At 43.9% G+C, this 17251-nt stretch overlaps 1 protein-coding gene and 1 pseudogene across 1 annotated transcript; one reads left to right on the top strand and one right to left on the bottom strand.

Moving 5' to 3' along the window:
- Window positions 1–2570: 2570 nt before the first annotated feature.
- On the bottom strand, window positions 2571–4383 carry LOC123107920 (MEIOTIC F-BOX protein MOF). Its single transcript, XM_044529808.1, has 3 exons — window positions 3340–4383; window positions 3078–3239; window positions 2571–2998 (listed from the first exon to the last, which is right to left on the bottom strand). Exons 1-3 carry the CDS (start codon window positions 4177–4179, stop codon window positions 2792–2794), a joined length of 1209 nt encoding a protein of 402 aa, XP_044385743.1. The 5' UTR covers window positions 4180–4383; the 3' UTR covers window positions 2571–2791.
- A 2970-nt stretch (window positions 4384–7353) lies between these two features.
- LOC123107919 (GDSL esterase/lipase At3g09930-like) lies at window positions 7354–8919 on the top strand (annotated as a pseudogene).
- The last annotated feature ends 8332 nt before the right edge of the window (window positions 8920–17251 follow it).

Genomic DNA, 17251 nt, shown 5'->3' with positions numbered 1-17251 from the left:
TGCTATAAATACGGGCCCTTCTATCCGTCCTCCTTCCATTCTGGCTCCAGCAATTACGCTATCTCTTTTGCGTTTAGTGCTCTCGTCGCCTCCATCTCCGTCGTCTGCTGCCGTCGGCCACCGCTGTTGTCTATAAGCCATACGGGAAGCGAGCAAGAAGAGCACGAGGAGGAGGCGGCGGCTGCTTCTCGCCAGAGTGACAGCGCAACACGGCCCAACCGACCCAGCCGGTGACGAAGGCGCCGGACGTGACTCCGAGGGCAGCTGCATGCCGGCCATGGTGAAGGTTGGTGGCAGCGGCGGGCGCCGTTGCAGGACCCTCTCCGACCTGCCGACATCCTCCTCCAGCTCCCGCACGTGCCACGGCTCCAGCCCCGATGCCAGCAGCCGCCGTGCGCGCAGCTCCCGCTGCCGTCGACGCCGCAGCAGGCGGTGCTCCTCCGGGCCCAGGTCGTCGTAGTAGTCGTCATCTCCGTCGTCGTCATGGTAGACGACTTCCTCTGCCGCCGCCATGATCACGGTTGTGAATATCAACCGATCCATCTTTCTTGCGACGTGCCCGGGCGCAGGAGCGAGTGGAGCAGCAGCTGGTTGCTGGCCGTGGTAGGGCTTTGGTGCTGACGCTATTCTGGTGGTGCAAGACCTCACTTGTCCTTCTGACCATGCCGCCGGCTCCCCGTGCCCCTTTCAGCGCAGCGCCAGCCTTCATCTTCGCTGTAAGCAGCCAAGGTGAAGCAGGAATGCAGGATCGCGGACCCTGAGGAAGGCGGAACTCAGGCCGAGGCGGCGCGAGGTCGACGCAATGGCAGCGGGCTCGAGCAGCTGGTGTGTGCGGTGCCGACCAACGTCAGAGGTGGACGCATCCAGGCGGTAGATGGTGCGGTGGACAGCCAGCGGTGGCCGAAGTGGGAGGCCCTGTGGTGCCGGCGGGCGCCTTTTAATTCCTCCCTCCCTCCTCAAACAAGCGGCAATGTAAGGAACTTGCCGAACGTTGCAACACACAACTGCTACCATCGACAAGGCGATGATTCCAGAGCTTTGCACTCCTATATGTCAATAGAAGATCTATTCACATAAGTGGGCACCTAGAAATATAATACATTTTTTCAGAGATAAAAGTTGACATGATTTCTTACAAAATATCCTGCTGACGGAAGCAACAAACGAAGACAAACTTTTTCCCAGGAAGGGAAATCCAAGGTCAAGGAAAGGTAAGGTAAAAAGATGTTTCCGTAAATAACAAGACGAAGGATCAAGTTTTGGCCCTTGGCTATCAAAATGAGAATCTAGACTATATATTTCAAGCATGTACAAAACCATACATGGAATCGGTTAATTAAGGAAAACCGACGAAGACCACACACACCGAAATAGCACTTAAAAGGACGTCGTCCGAGCCAGATACAAGGGTGCCGAGGTCCAAGGACCATCGTCAACACAACATACCCGACCAAGACAACCACCGCAACCTCAAGAACATGCCTGCAACTAGATGAGAACTCGCACCTAACCTTTTGAAAAATAAGATCAACCATTGACCTCCACCTCTATGTGTGCAAATTAACCCGCTCACATTTGTCATCGTCGTTTACTGAGGAAAGAATTAAGTATTCTCATGAAAAAAACCATCTAAATCACATTTACTTTCAAAATTTAGCCCTCTTAAAAACTACGTGTATGCATGGGATTAATAAACGATGTGACTACGTGCATGAAACTTTCATGTGGCAGCACGGAGATTTTACAAGCTTTGTTTTTTGGTTGATTAGTTTGCACATTTTTTTATGCACATGATGCTAAAGATTTTTCCCTTCATCCATTTTACACAAACATAAGTAGTAATATCGACATGTCGTGAGTTAGTGTCGCAGTCCAATGACACTTATTTAATTTGATTACGGCTCCAATCTTAACTTCTGATGAACTAACTAATCATATTTTCTGTAAAAAAAACAACTTCTCCGCTGGCACTAATCTGGCAAGTGGCCATACAAATTAATCTGAATCAGCAAAGATCACCGTATCAACAATTTTGGCGCTTGGTATTGAAATTTAGTTACTTCCTTGGAATATACCTATTGTTTTTATGTAATAAAATCTTGCTTTTCAGGATGCCTTATCGTCTATTCTAGCTTAATTCCACTATAAGATATCCATCCAAGTTTTCCATCATTTACATACGCAACCACCCGTGTGTAACAAAAATAATAAAGAAAAGAATTACTAACACAGCGGACTTAAAGGGAAAAAAAACAAAGCTATGGTCTCATAGAATAGATCATTCCAGTTATACACCAATGATTCTTGAACGCCCGAGCAAAGAAATGATAGCCAATCTAGCATTCAATCAAACAATCAAAACATTAACAACACATGAGTATCCACTTTACCACTTCTGAAATCTCAACACAAAGTATCGATGAGGTGCGGCGTGCCGCCGCACGGGCATAGCTAGTACAGTTCTATATTAGTTTCAAAAGTAATGAGTTAGTGAAATCAAACTATCTCAGCCATCAAATAATTTTGAAGTGGAGTATCCTTGCGTCAAATAAGAGAGTCAACCAATCCCATGTTCAAGTTTTTTCTCTCCATAAATCGCCCAACTAACAGAGATGACACGCTTCAATGCATGCTTACATGGTTCTTGCAATATATATTTATATAACATGGATTGCACACTTGACGAACTACTAGTAAAAGGAAAAGCTAATGATTCAAATTGGTCACAAATGCAACCTGGGTAAAAATCAGCAAACCTTAGACAACATGCTGTATTTGACAAACAGTTCTGCTAATCAACTTTAGTGAATTCGATCATGTTGTTTGGTAGATTCCTCCGCATGCCGACCAAAAACTTGACCAGTAGGTGGATAGAAGTGTCACCATCTCTGTATATGATTTCAGTAAGCCTAAGGTTCTCACAGTTGAAATCCACCAGGACCTCAGAAGATTTGTGCAGGCGTTTTCTCATCTCCTTGTTATGCCTATAATCCAAGACCTGTTGAACAGCATAAAAGAATTAACATACGGACTAAATTGAGTTATGGAATAGATCATGAAAGAAGGCGTAGGAGCACCTTGCAACAGCGCAAAGTGAGTTTCTTCAGGTTACGCGAGTTGTGCAGGTATTGCTGCAGCCCGAGGAAGTCGTCGCTGATATGACACTCATCTAGCAACAAGCTTCTTAGGTTCTCAAACTTGAATACAGGAAGATCCTCACGAGTCGCATAGAACAACAACTGAAACCCAGGCAATCGTTTTCTTATCCTTAAATTGTTGCAGATATAGGAGATGCAGACTGACTAAAAGGGTATGTCAAGAAGAAAAAGAAGAATATACCATGACCGCAAAATGCGACAAGCGCAAGGTTGTCACGTTAGACAGCGCACCAAGAATACCCAATTCGTGATTCACGCGCTTCTCGACCCTGGGAAGCTGAATCGACGCGTCGACAAGAGACAGCACGGTATGCGGTTCAGTCATATCGACAATGTGTTCAAGCTCCCCGTCGAGGCATAGAGAAACAAGAGCAGGAGCCTCTATAATCAACGCAAAAATCTCATCGTCATGCACCATGTAGTAGCCATCAACGACAGCCAATTTCTTGAGTGAGGAGGAGACAATCTTAGCATTGCTGGTGAGCAAAAAGCTGCAGTTTCTCAGTTGCAGGTCCTCCAGAGCATGGCAGCGGAAGCTGATGAGGCTCCCAAGATCTGTCAGCTTCAGATTAAGCAGGCTGAAGAGATGCAACCTTTTGAGCCGGCAAGGCCATGCCTCGCCTTGGCCTACGGCGCGGCGGACCCATCGGTCAGAAGTCCTGTGGGCGTGCAGCCGGAAGTCCTCCAGGAGCGCGATGTCATGGCTGCGCAGAAGGTTGTCGGTGAAGTTGTCGAAATTGTTGTAGGCGCCGGTCTCCGCCTCGTCGACGTCGAGGCACGGCACGGCGCGCCAGAGGTGCCTCCACCTCGTGGACAGCACGCACGTCCGCGCCATCTGCAGGGCCTTGAGGCGCGACATGATGGCGTGGAGGAGGTCGTCCGGCAGCGCGCTCAGACGGTCGCCGGCATGCCCGATGCCGCCGCCACCACACGCATCAAGGCTGCTGCTTCCGTCGTCGCCACCTGCAGGGCGCGGATGCTTCGGCTTGGCGGAGGCGTCCGTGCAGCGCCCTCCAACCATTTTCGTTGGTTTGGGATTACTGCAGTACGAGTACGAGGGAGGGTGGGCGCTTGTGCTTATATGCAGCGATGGTGGTAAGGAGAAGAAGGCTGCTAATCCGGAGGAAGCACAAAAATGTCTACTGGCTGTCCCTACGCCGCCGCCATGGCGAAATTGGGGATCTTGGAGTCGGGAGTGAGGGGAGAACGATGGAGACGAGGCGGATGAGCCTAGTGGGCTGTACTGTACACGACGGGCCCTTTCTTTACGTCCGGGCCGAAAGGAACTTTTTTTTTCTCAAAAATAAAATCTGTCAGTCCACATTCGGTGCGAGATTGCTCACTAGTCAGATGCCGACAACATTGAGACTATGATGTTAGAATAGCGATCATATTGAATTGACCCAAATTATTTGTTATATTTAGAGATGTTATCGTTGCAAGTCTAAAGTAATAAGATCGAGAGTTAATGTATGCCTAGTTCCCTAGACCATGAGAGTATTGAGTCAAATATGCCAAGGCGCTTTTCCTGCTCTACCGCTCATCATTGCCAATGAGCAAACAAATCGGAGGATTAATTCATTAACTGTTTTAATTTATGTGGATGGACATAAATACCCTTTTAAACCTATGATGAAAAGAGGGGTGCATGATGAAAGTGTACTTTTGAAGTACTGGAGCATCGGAGCACTTTATTTCAAATAGTTTAAAAATTATATTTGAAGCTTAAAAAAGCCCAAAAAAGACCTCTACATGTTTATATGGATGTATATTACACAATATTAATCTAAATAATGAATCCTAAACCCCAGAAATGTGTAAAAGGATAGTAAAAAAAAGCATCCGAAGCAGGAAGTAGAGAAATCATTAGGTGGCCTCGCCTAATTAACCACTTCCTCTGTCTCGGCGTAGTATAAGTTATATACAACAAAAAGTGTACCATTAAGAGCTACTTTGAAGTACTTTATGGGTCTCTAGTCTTTTTTTGTTGACACAACTGTGTTTGGATGCTATTCCGCCACATCCATAAGGACAAACGCTTGCTAGCTAACCCAAATGGTGAGCCTTGCAACAACTTTATTTTGGGAAGGGCCAACGGCCTTGAAGCACATGTGAGTACTTCCATGCTCGATAAGAAATGGTATGGTTGGGTGTCGTATGCAATGTGTTCCTCTGTCGCGCCATGTGTCTTCAGACATGGCTGTGCTGACAGAGCTGATGTGATTGGATTCAGCTTATTGCCCAGCAATGGATGCACACCCAGTCAATGGATTTTGAGCGCTTGATTGAGCAAGTCTAGTATCTTGCCACGACCGATCCATCCAGGAGAGCCATCCATGCCTTTTTGACCATCAACGTAAAAGATGTTTCTTCGATGCCACTCATTTCGAAGTCGTGCTTGCATGCACCATATTTGCATTAACCACGTGATTTTGTTTCCAAACGCTCACCAAACAAAATAACCTGAGGTGTGGCATTAGACGCGCAAAAAGTGTGTGCGTGCTTGTGTGTGAACCGGCCTCTAGGCTGGGAACTGCAAAGATCATACATATATATACTACTAATGGTCAGGCACTGAGGTAATAAGCTCGCACATGCCGAAGTTACTTTGAAGCATCTCCCCGCCATGTGGATGGCTCTAAGTACAGTGCACTTATGAACCACATGATAGGTTACAAGTAGAAAAAAATAGTCTATTATTTTACTGATTTTCTTGAGTAGAATCTATCATGTTTGTTTAAGGCCGGGGCTATCTCGAGTGAAATATGCGTCTATCATCACTGACTAGCTACAAGACAATGTGGCCAAATATTAGTAACGACATGTATACACTTTGTACACAACGGAAGGATCATTATCCTAGCCTTAGAATCATTTGATAAACATAACCCGTTTTATTCATGTGAAGCTCAAGACTATATTCAAATATAAATCAAGTAACATCGCTAAATCCCACCACTAATTAAACAACCGCATGCAAATCTTAAAATTTATAACTAAATTTAAACCACCGAAAAGAAGCAACTAATTTAGTACGTGGATGGGGCCATCAAGACAACACATTCAACAAGGTAGCAACAAACCAGTCATTGAAGGGGAAACACATGATTTTACCACCGATTTCACCTCACTAGTCACTACCATCTGCCTAATGCAACAAGTGAAGGCTAGATTTATCTTGTTAGAAAACTCCCAAAATAAATGGTGGCAAAACACTCACCATAATAATTGTAGCAATGTACTCAAATGATGTAAAATCCCCGCCACTATGTTGCATGATTTCTTCAAAGCATCTCAACACGACGACGTGCTACAAATTCTGGCTACAAATATTCACTGGACTTTTCCTGAGTTGCATCGACATATGCTTTTAAAAACCTAAAGAATAGCTCACCAAGAAAGGTGCCCAATCAGAACAGCCACATTTGTAAGTACTGGGCAAGATACAACACGTTGAATCATGCAAACAAATTACGCAATAACAAGATTCCAGAAAGAAAGAAAAAAGAACAACCGTAGTCATAACAAATAAAGGAACCATAAAAAAGACACCTGGAACAGTTTTTCCTACTACAGCAATGGCGGATGTTTCTGAATATGGTTGATCAGTTATTAGTTTACAATAGCGGACACCGATATACCAAAAAAACGGAACAACTAACAGAGTAACCTTTTTATAACTTAATCAAATTCAGAAAAGTTGAGTACAAGACACGCAGCAACCGACAGAACACCGAGGCTAGCTACCTGACGGACCAAGATTGCCCAAGGAGAAGAAGCTCCAACGCGCCCTTAGCCGGTTAAGCGTCCGCGCTGTTAGATTGCCCGCTGGGAATGGCTCGTCAGCCGAGCCAAACAGCGTAGTGCCGATGTCGCTAACTCTTGGTGACAAGTGACATCAACGAGGGAGATGACAAGCTACGCTGATTCCTCAAGAACTTTGCCAACGCCGTCAAAGACGGCACCCACCGGCAAATCATTGACATCCACTGCAGCGTCGTAAGCGAGACGCTCCATCGATCCTGTCCGTGACGCATATCCGTGTCCGTGTCCGACCTCCGACGATGCTGGGGCTCCGACTCCGATCGATCGAGGTCGCAGGCCCGATTTCGATTTGTTTTCCTGCTGGTCCATACCAGTAGTTCTATAAATTGAAGCGAGAGGGCCAGGCCATGGCGTACGTGCATCGCAGACAAGCCCTTTGTGTCCCTGATTTTCATCGGCGAAAGAGTAGCGGTTAGAAGCCGCAGAAACCAGCAGTTCTCGTAGGATCCTCCCTCGATGAAGCTTCTTCCGGCCGCCCTCGGCCTCGTCCTCCTCCTCCTCCTCGTTCTAAATCCCAATGGCGTGGAGGCCCGGCCAGCCCCTGCCGGCGGCCATCAGAAGAAGTCGTCGAGCAACACTTTCTTCGTCTTCGGGGACGACTTCTCCGACAACGGGAACCTCCCTCTCACCGACCCCGTCACGAAGATGTCGCGGCGATGGGCCTACCCCTACGGCTCCGTGTATACCGATGCCCATGGGTTTCCGCGACCAAATACTCCGTCTGGCCGCTTCTCCAACTACAAAATCCAGTCAGATTTCATCGGTAAGGCACTACCTTATGTTACCACAAAAAAAGTAATCCCTGCCCCTGGTGAATCACAATTATCCCTACTAACTGCTTTATTAATAAATTGCAGCGACAATGTTGGGGTTGGAGGAGGCCCCTCCTGCGCATGCCCTCACAGCAGACAAAACCTGCGACCCGTCCGGCATGACCTTCGCCTATGGTGGTGCAGGTGTGCTGGAAAGTACATCACACGGGGTTCACACCCTCCGCAAGCAGGTCGACGCTTTCAGGAAGATGGTCAAGGATGGGACCATCTCTGAGAAGCAGTTGAGTCACTCGGTAGCGCTCGTGGCCATCTCCGGCAACGATTATGCAAGCACAGGCGTGATTGGCCTAAGTAACCCCAGTGATGTGAGTATCATATCAACGCAGAATGTATATATATCCATACACTAATTTGTTTGTGCATCTTACTAACTTAATTTCATGTATGTGATGCTGATTACTGCTTATATTGGAAAGGTGACAGAAGAGATCGCGGCTAATGTGGAGCAATTGTTGAAGCTCGGAGTGAAAAAAGTTCTTGTCAACAACTTGCACCCTATCGGTCGCACGCCGTCACAAACCCGAACCAATAACTACACCGCGTGCGATATTTTGGAAATTTGGGTGCATCAATTCACAACGATAACCTGAAACAAGTCATGACAGTAAAGAAGAATGTCCACATCATCGACCTATACACCGCATTTACTAGTATTGTGGATCATGCGCCAGGTACGTATGTATTTTCATGCAAAGTTTCTCATTATTTTAAAAGTTCCTAACATTATTAGATGGAGTTTGATTGTATGCTTGTACTACTTCTTATGAACTTTTTTATTTTTATCGGCATTAATGTAGGTAAAGGCTCAGATCTATCTAAGCAATTCAAGCGCAAACTATCGCCATGTTGCGAGAGTTTGGATTCGAATGGCTATTGCGGACAACAAGGTGAGTCGTCCTTGGAGCTTCTATACACCGTGTGCGACAAGTCCGACAAATTTTTCTATTGGGACGACATGCACCCCACATATGCAGGATGGGAGGCTATCATGAAGCAGTTGGAAAAGCCCTTGAAGGAGTTTGTAGATCAAGACTAGGTAGCTAGGTTCTAAATAAATTATCTACGTATGCATCCACGATGACAATCTTCTGATTGTATTTGTTTGATAGTTTCAAGTATTTCAAAGACTGGATTTTCTAGGATGAATATTAAATTGTATTTGCATCTAGTTTTGCGAAAACTATATTCATAAGATGTAACTATTGTATATCATATGCCACATTTACAATAAAGATGTGTTCTAGCTATACAAGTCGAGTACTTGCCTATATATGGCTCAATAAGCTCAATGCAATTCCACATCGATTGATTTTTGCTGTCAGCATGGTCTACCGGGACAACGTGTTCTAAGGGTGATGACGGGTGCTTTGTCGACGGTAGTGGTTGTTCGGTCAGCCAGAGCCCTCAATGTATTTATTTTATTTGGGCTGCTTTGTACTTATGATGAACCTTATAATAGATAAAGTCTTTTTTCACCCAAAAAAATATGATAGAAAAACTAAAGCCAATCATTCGAGCTTGATCACCCATTCTCACAAGATCAGAGGATGTTCAGATAAGAATAAGGTTTATTTTTGAGGATCTTTGGGATTTAATTAGTTCATCAGAAATACACCATCCAAATACACCTTTATGATCTTCGAGATTAACTTGCTGGCTTACAAAAAACTAGCACCGAGATGCTTGTTTATTTTTAAGACGGAACTCCTGAAGGGCTGCTGCTTTTCCATTAAGAATGAAGATAGTTACAGTAGACTTCCGAATTAAATAACTGCAACTTGGGCATGTGTTGCAACTTGACAATAGAGACTCCATCAAAATTGTCGACTTGGGCATGCATTGTGACACTGTAGATGGATGTCTCTTGTGCAGTCAACGCTTTTCTTGATTCAGGCAAGGATATATAGATTTGAAATTATTTTAAAAATGGTGTTGTATTCAATTTTTAGGGGGTGCACAAGTACTTCCATGACCGTCCAGCCGACAATCGAGTGTAACAAAATATGATATTAATATGGAAAAAAGAAACATCACTAGAAAGGGTATTCATTTTTAGACATAGTGGAAGGTCAAGAATTTGTTCTCTCGTGTGGAACTCGTGGTTATTCCATTAGCACTCCGGCTGAACAAAATATCTGGCCACCAATACTCTCACATAATCGGCACACCTTTTGGCCGTAGCAACCTAGGTCCATATGCCTCCTCGCTCCCATTGCCCGCAAGGAATGTGCGATTTTATTACAAGCCCCAGGGTTTAAAGAAAGAATGACTGAACCAGAGTTTAGATGGTCTATGAATCTGGATGCAATTTTCATTATTTCTGGTGTTCATTGTACTGCCATGATTGAAGATGAATAGATCGACAATTTCTCACACAAAAAATACATAGGGTCAAAGTCTGTAATCTGCAGTGCACCGGTCAATGGGGAGTCAAGAATTGGCAGAGAGAAAATAGATGAAGTCACGTATGATAGAAGTGGTAACAGAAAAGGATAACCAAAATTAACAGCACTACCTAAACTACCTGACAAAGGATGGAAACCGGGGGTAGGCCTGTAGGGGGTAAAGGTCAAAGGGGCCCTGTAATGGCAGAAACATTTGAAGAGAATAACTTAGATTTGGCGTAGATGAACCAAACAGAGTGAAGTACCAAAAAATTGATGTTCCCAAATATCAAATAGTGATAGATGTTTTCCTGAGGTCACTCATTCCGAGCAGTAAACTTATAAAGTGGCTAAGGTGTCGGTATGTTACAACGCACGCCATGTGCCTCATGCCAATATACGGCGATTCGTTATATATGGCCCGACTAAGTCCACTGCTAACCTCAAGTAATGTAAATTCATCATCGAGCATGGTTTTGTTATGGCGGTCTATTCCAACAAACTAACATATACTAGGATCATAGAGTCTAAATGATCACATAGCTTGAACCATTCACAAGGCGCTTCTAATATATGAAATGAAAAGTAGCTTGATGGTTATATATAGAAGCATATGTAGAGCAAGGTGCGGTTGGCAATGTCATAAATTAGACTTATTAGAAGCACTTCCTTGTGGAAACTGGAACATGTAAATGTTGTACATATAGGCTACCGCATGAGCTAGATGGCATAGTAGGTCTCTCTCATTCCTCACCTCTCATGATAGCAGTTCTAGGGTTCCTTCGTGTTGTCAATGATGTGGCAACGAGAGTAATGGGGAATGTTTTCCATCAACGACATCCATGACTCTAGCACTGCAATATGTACAAGGGACGGTCAATGGCGGGTGCCTTGCTTCGAGGCAGTGACGTCAGTGCCTTGGGGATGACTTCGCCGACAACGGGAACCTCCCTCTCACTGAGCCCGTCACTGAGATGTTGCAGCAATGGGCCTACCCCTACGGCTCTGCATATGCCGACACTTATGGGTTTCCGCGACCAAATACTCCGTCCGGCCGCTTCTCCAACTATAAAATCCAGTCTAATTTCATCGGTCAACACTCAGCACTCAACACTATGTTATAAGTACTCCCTCTGTCCCAAAATGCATAGTGTCAAAAATGATCTTACATTTTGGGACGGAGGGAGTATTATGTTAAAGAAAAATTGTAATCTTTGCTGCATAATAGTTATCCTACTCACTATTTTATTAATATCCTACTCATTATTTTGCAGAAGCATGCTTCTACATCACGCACTAGATACAAGACGGTGTGACCAAATATTAATAACGACTTGTATAGACATTTACACAGCGCAAGGATCATTATCCCAGCCTTCGAATCATTTGATAAACATACCTCATTTTATTCATGCGAAGCTCAGGATATTGAGGCCAAAAACAACATGCCAACAAAACCGGCTAATATGGCTAAATCACGCCATGATTACACAACAACATGCTAATCTTGCAATTCATTACTAAATTTAAACCATTGAAAAGAGGCAACACATTTAGTATATGGATCGGGGCCTCAAGACAACACATTTAACAAGGTATCAACACCAGCACACCAGCATCTATTGAACCAGTCAGTGAAGGCGGAACACATGATTTTACTATTTGAGTTCATCTCACTACCATCTTCCTGATCCAACAACTGAAGAGGCATACTAATATACAAGACAGCCTACACATAGTCGATGACACATGACTTGTAGTTGTTAGATCCAACCAATGAAAGCCAGAACGAGGCTTTTGCCTCGGATCTAAAATGTCAAAAACTGCTCGGCCCAGCTAACGTAGGAAAACTGATGTGTGGTTGTATGGCAAATCCAAGGTGATCAAAGAAGCTCCCTGCCACTTGTACCAGATTCAAAAAGATTAGTCGTGCAGTGCACGCTAGCATTGAACCGCTACATAGCGTCAAAAATCCTATTGGGCCGCCCCGCCACCTACATACAGGGGCGGAGCCAGCTATGTGGCGAGGTTTGGCAGGCGCCATACCTAAAATTTGGCAAAAATACTACGTATATATACTATACTTGTCTGAAGATTTGAGCTGAGTTCAGTTTCGTCAGTTTGGAGGAGGAGAACACTCTCAGAGGCGCGTCGAATTGCCCATGGCCCAATTATCCTCCCAGCAGCCCACCTAGCTGCATGTACCCCAGCTTCAGCCTCTAGTAGTCCAGTTACCCTACAAATCGAGCCGCCTGACGGAAATCACGCAGAGACACAGCCGCAATTACGGAATAGGAGCACGATCTAGCTCTCGGTTACGGGGATTCCGGCGGCGACCATGCTCGGCGAACGCGGCGGCGGCGGGTGGCACTGCAGCGGATTAGGTAGCGAGTGACACACCCGCGACGCAGACCCAAAAGCGACGAGCTTAATGCCTCTATGTGCCAACGACAGCGACGCCGGAAGCAATGACGTCAGGTCAGGATCCTGGCCGTATTGGTTCTAAAATTTCGTACTTCCTGTGTCCATTTTTTCAGTCCATACACTAGTAAACATCAATTCTTTTTTATAAATTCGATTAGTTGTTTTTTAGGGGAATTCGATTAGTTGTTGTGTGATCTATGATCGGTGAATTTGTTTTTCTGATCTATGAAGTAACTTGTGTTAAAAAAGGAATCTACTATGTAGTAACTAGAGAGATTAATAAGCAATTTTAGAAAAAAAATGGAAGAAAGCTTCAAAGAACACTCATTCAACACCGACAAACGTTTATGTTTTGCAGTGAACGATTTGTGAACCTTTATGTTTTCGATTTTCATTCTAGACTTTGAATACCCATTGAATGTGGCACTCCGCACAGCTACTCTCCAAACTCGCGAGCCTGCATAGCTTCGTGTGATTCTTCCCTGGTTCCGACCTGCCGTCCCTAGCCGGCTAGGTCCTAGGGCAAGTGCCAGAAGATCGAGTAAGGCATCGATCAAAGAGCAACCGTGTAAGGTTGGAAGTGCCGGGTCGGGCAAGGCAGCGGCCACGAGTGGCACATAGTTATATTGTACATTGGTCTTTCCCTCGTGAAATCCGCCACACCTATAAATTATTCCTGCCTTCGCCACTGCCTACATATGTGCACTAATCCTAAAAAGGACCCTCCAAAATCATTTGATGGATCCATAGAGTGAGGATGGATGAAGACAATACCAGCTACACCGTGAAAGGACACCTGCACAACCACCATGCATGACGACCGACACAATGTCTAGATTTCTCTTGACTAGTATACAAGTACTTCCATGGCCCTCCAGCCAGCAAATCCAGCGCAACAAAAAACGATATCGATATGAAAAAAAATCATCAATAGAAATGATTTAAATGAGCCCTGTAACCAACATTGTAAACACGTCTGTTCAGATACTATATAAGGCATGAACAGTACATCAACTCATTCACTTCAGTCTTTCTTTTCTTCTCAGTTGCAATGCCGAATGCAATGAGTTCCTCGGGCGTCGCGTGCAACTTGGAGAGCTGTGACAGTGCCAGCGGAGCTGATGTGATGGACACATCTTTTAGGGCAGCAACCGATGCACACCCACGCAAATTGATTTTGAGCGCTTCAGCGACAAAATTTTGTGATGATGGATCCAGCCAGATAAGCCATACATGCATTGTCGACATAATACATAAAAGATATGTTCACGATGCCCATGCATCAACAAAATAACTTTATCTTTAGACGCTCACCAAACAAAGAACCTACTGGGAGGTATGGGATTAATTAGACTCGCGACATGGTGTCCATGCGTGTTTGTATGTGTGATTGTGTGAACCGACCTTTGAGGTAGGGAAATGCAAAGATCATACAGCAGTGCTACATGCACGACACTGGCCGGACGACATGCAGACGATATGACATATCCCACCATCAGAGTCCAAGGCAAAACATCTCCAGCGGTTGGATTAGCTATCGTCCTCGTGTCGTTCATTGGAATTGTCGTGTGTGTAGTAGTTTCGAAGATCATACTGCTTTATACTACTTGGTCAGAACCCAAGGTAATAAGCTTTGCACGTGGCAAAGTTACTTTCAAGTCTCTCCCTGCCATGTTGATGGCTCTAGGTACAGTGCAATTATGAACCATGATAGGTGACAAGTAGAGGAACTCAGCCTCTTATTTTTAATATATTATTTTGTGGAACCTACCATCATAGTGTTCAGGGTAGCTATGTCTATCTTGAGCGAAATATGCTTACAAACCGGTGTGATCAAATATTAATAACGACTTGTATACACATTTACACAGCGCAAGGATCATTATCTCAGCCTTTGAATCATTCGATAAACATACCTCATTTTATTCATACAAAGCTCAAGACTTTGAGGCCAAAAACAACATGCAAAGAAAAAATGGCAACGTCACTAAATCACAGCACAGATTACACGACAACTTGCTAATCTTGCAATTCATTACTAAATTTAAGCCACTAAAAAGAAGCAACACATTTAGTATATGGATCGGGGTACCAAAACAACACATTCAACAAGGTATCAACACCAGCACACCAGCATCTCTTAAACCAGTCAGTGAAGGCGGAACACATGATTTTACTATCGAGTTCACCTCACTGTCGTCTTCCTGATCCAACAATTGAAGGCTAGATTTCACCAGAGGCACACTAATATCCAAGACAACCTTCACATAGTCGATGGCACACGACTTTAGTTGTTAGATCCAACTAATGAATGACAGAACGACGCTTTTGCCAGAACGGGGCTTTTGCCCAACCAACATAGGAAAATTGATGTGTGATTGTATGGCAAAGCCACGATGATCGAAGAAGCTCTCTAACGCTTGTACCAGATTCGACAGCATTAGTCGTGCAGTGCACGCTAGCATTACACCGCTACAGAGCGTCAAAACTCCTATGGGGCAACCCGCCACCTGCATGTGTGAACTAATCCTAAATGGGACCCTCCAAAAATCATTTGATGGGTCCATAGAGTGTGGATGGATGAAGACAACATGAAGATACACCATGAAAGGACACCTGCACAACCACCATGTATGGCGACCGACACAATGTTTAGATTTCTCTTGTCTAGCGTACAAGTACTTCCATGGTTGTCTAGCCGGCAAAATACAGCGCAACAAATAACGATATCGATATGAAAAATAATCAATAGATATGGTTCAAATGAAATGTTTAGAAGTAGTGTAAGTTCAAGAATTTGTTTTCTTAGATGAACTCTTGATTCCATTAGCACTCAACCTGGACAAAATAGCTGGCCACCAAAACTATAACATCATCGGGCACACCTTCTGATCATAGCAGCCTAGGTCCATGCCTCCTCACTCTCATTCCCGCCAAGGAATTAATGAGCAATTTTATTACAAACCTCATGGTTTAAAGAAACAATGACTGGACCAAAATTTATGGACGCCCTTAATGTCATGATACGCAGGAACACGATGTCAAAGTCTGTAATCTGCAGTGCACCAGTTGATGAGAAGTCAAGAATTGGCAGAAGGAAAATAGATCAGAAGTCATGTACTAGAGAAGATGTAAGGAAAAATAACCAAAACTAGCAGCAATATCTATACTACTTGCCAATGGATAGGGGGCTTACCAAAGGTCAAAACGGCCCTGGAAAATTGGAGAGGAAAACTGACATTTGTTGCAAAGAAACAAAAAAAAAAAAAGAGTGAAGCGCGACAAACTTGATGTCTCCAATGATCAAACTGCGATAGTGTGATACTCCCTCCGTCCCACATTATGGGATGGATGGAGTAGATATTTTCCTAAGGCCACTCATTCCGAGTAACTTATAAGCCGCTTAAGTTGTTTGTATGTTACAATGCGCACCTTGCGCGTCATGCCAATATATGGTGCTTCCTTATATATGGCACAGCTAAGTCCACTGCCAACCTCAAGTGATGTGAATTCCATGATCGAGCATGGTTTTGTTTTGGTGGTCTATTCAAACAAACTAACATGTACTAGAATCATAGAGCTTAAATGATCACATAGTTTGAACCATTCACAAGGGTCGCTTCTGATGTATGAAATGAGTAGTTGGTAGATGGCATATAGAAGCATATGTAGAGCAAGATGCAACTGGTAGATGGCATATATTAGACCTATTAAAAGCACTTTCCCATATAAACCGAACATGTAAAAGTTGTACATATAGGCTACCGCATGAGGTAGATGACATAGGTCTCTTTCCTTGCTCACCTCTCATAACAGCGGTTTCTAGGGTCCCATGATGTTGTTGACCATGTGGCAGTGGCAGTAATGGCTAAGATATAAGGCACGCTTGACTTTAAGAGTACAACACAAAGACATACAAGTATCAATTGCTAAAGATTTGCGAGCACACACTTTATTTTAGCACACACCTCTACAGATGTATTTTAGTGAAGAAATTTTGCAAGATGATGGGAAACTTGTTGATGTTCATCCAAAAAAAAATCAGATGTCTTTCAATTTAGTTATGCTTGCAATTTTTTGGAATTATGTTCATGCAGGTGCATTTGTGCTTGAGATTAGAATAATACTTTCGCTCAATAACACCTAATTAACACGTGACGTATTTTTACTGTCATCTCTTGAAACTGAGGCGGGCTATAATGGTGATATCTTAATCGATACCATGCACTCAGGAATAGCAAACACGCTGATGTGACAAAGAATTAAACAAGAGAGATGGTTAGAGTAATATAAGTAGATATCATATCATAGTAAATGATATGCTACTTTATATCATGCATGGTCATAAATAAAATTATCTATTATACCATTCTATGTGTATCATACACGATACTAGTATATGATACTCCTCATAATGAGTAGTCTGAGTAGCCTCTAGTAACAAAAGTACCCCCTCTGTCTCATAATGTAAGACGTTTTTTGACACTAATGTAATATTAAGAAATGTAAGACGGAGGGGTATCATTTATACCATGATGGAAATCTTAATAAAAAGATATAGTAATTTCACAATTTCTTGGAGTGGGCAGAGCAGAGAAAAACATGGGTTCCCAAGTCCCAACACATC

This window comes from Triticum aestivum, chromosome 5A, assembly GCF_018294505.1.
Source record: "Triticum aestivum cultivar Chinese Spring chromosome 5A, IWGSC CS RefSeq v2.1, whole genome shotgun sequence".
In the NCBI taxonomy this organism is placed as follows: domain Eukaryota; kingdom Viridiplantae; phylum Streptophyta; class Magnoliopsida; order Poales; family Poaceae; genus Triticum; species Triticum aestivum.
Note: the sequence above shows the minus strand (reverse complement) of the source record. Positions and strands in the feature narration are given on the sequence as shown.

What these genes read in the sequence shown, in the direction of transcription:
- LOC123107920 (XM_044529808.1), bottom strand. Translation starts at nt 4,179, where the DNA reads ATGGTTGGAGGGCGCTGCACGGACGCCTCCGCCAAGCCGAAGCATCCG. An exon ending in TGTCGCATTTTGCGGTCATG is followed by an intron (nt 3,240 to 3,339) that starts GTATATTCTTCT and finishes CCTGGGTTTCAG; the next exon opens with TTGTTGTTCTATGCGACTCG. An exon ending in TCACTTTGCGCTGTTGCAAG is followed by an intron (nt 2,999 to 3,077) that starts GTGCTCCTACGC and finishes GCTGTTCAACAG; the next exon opens with GTCTTGGATTATAGGCATAA.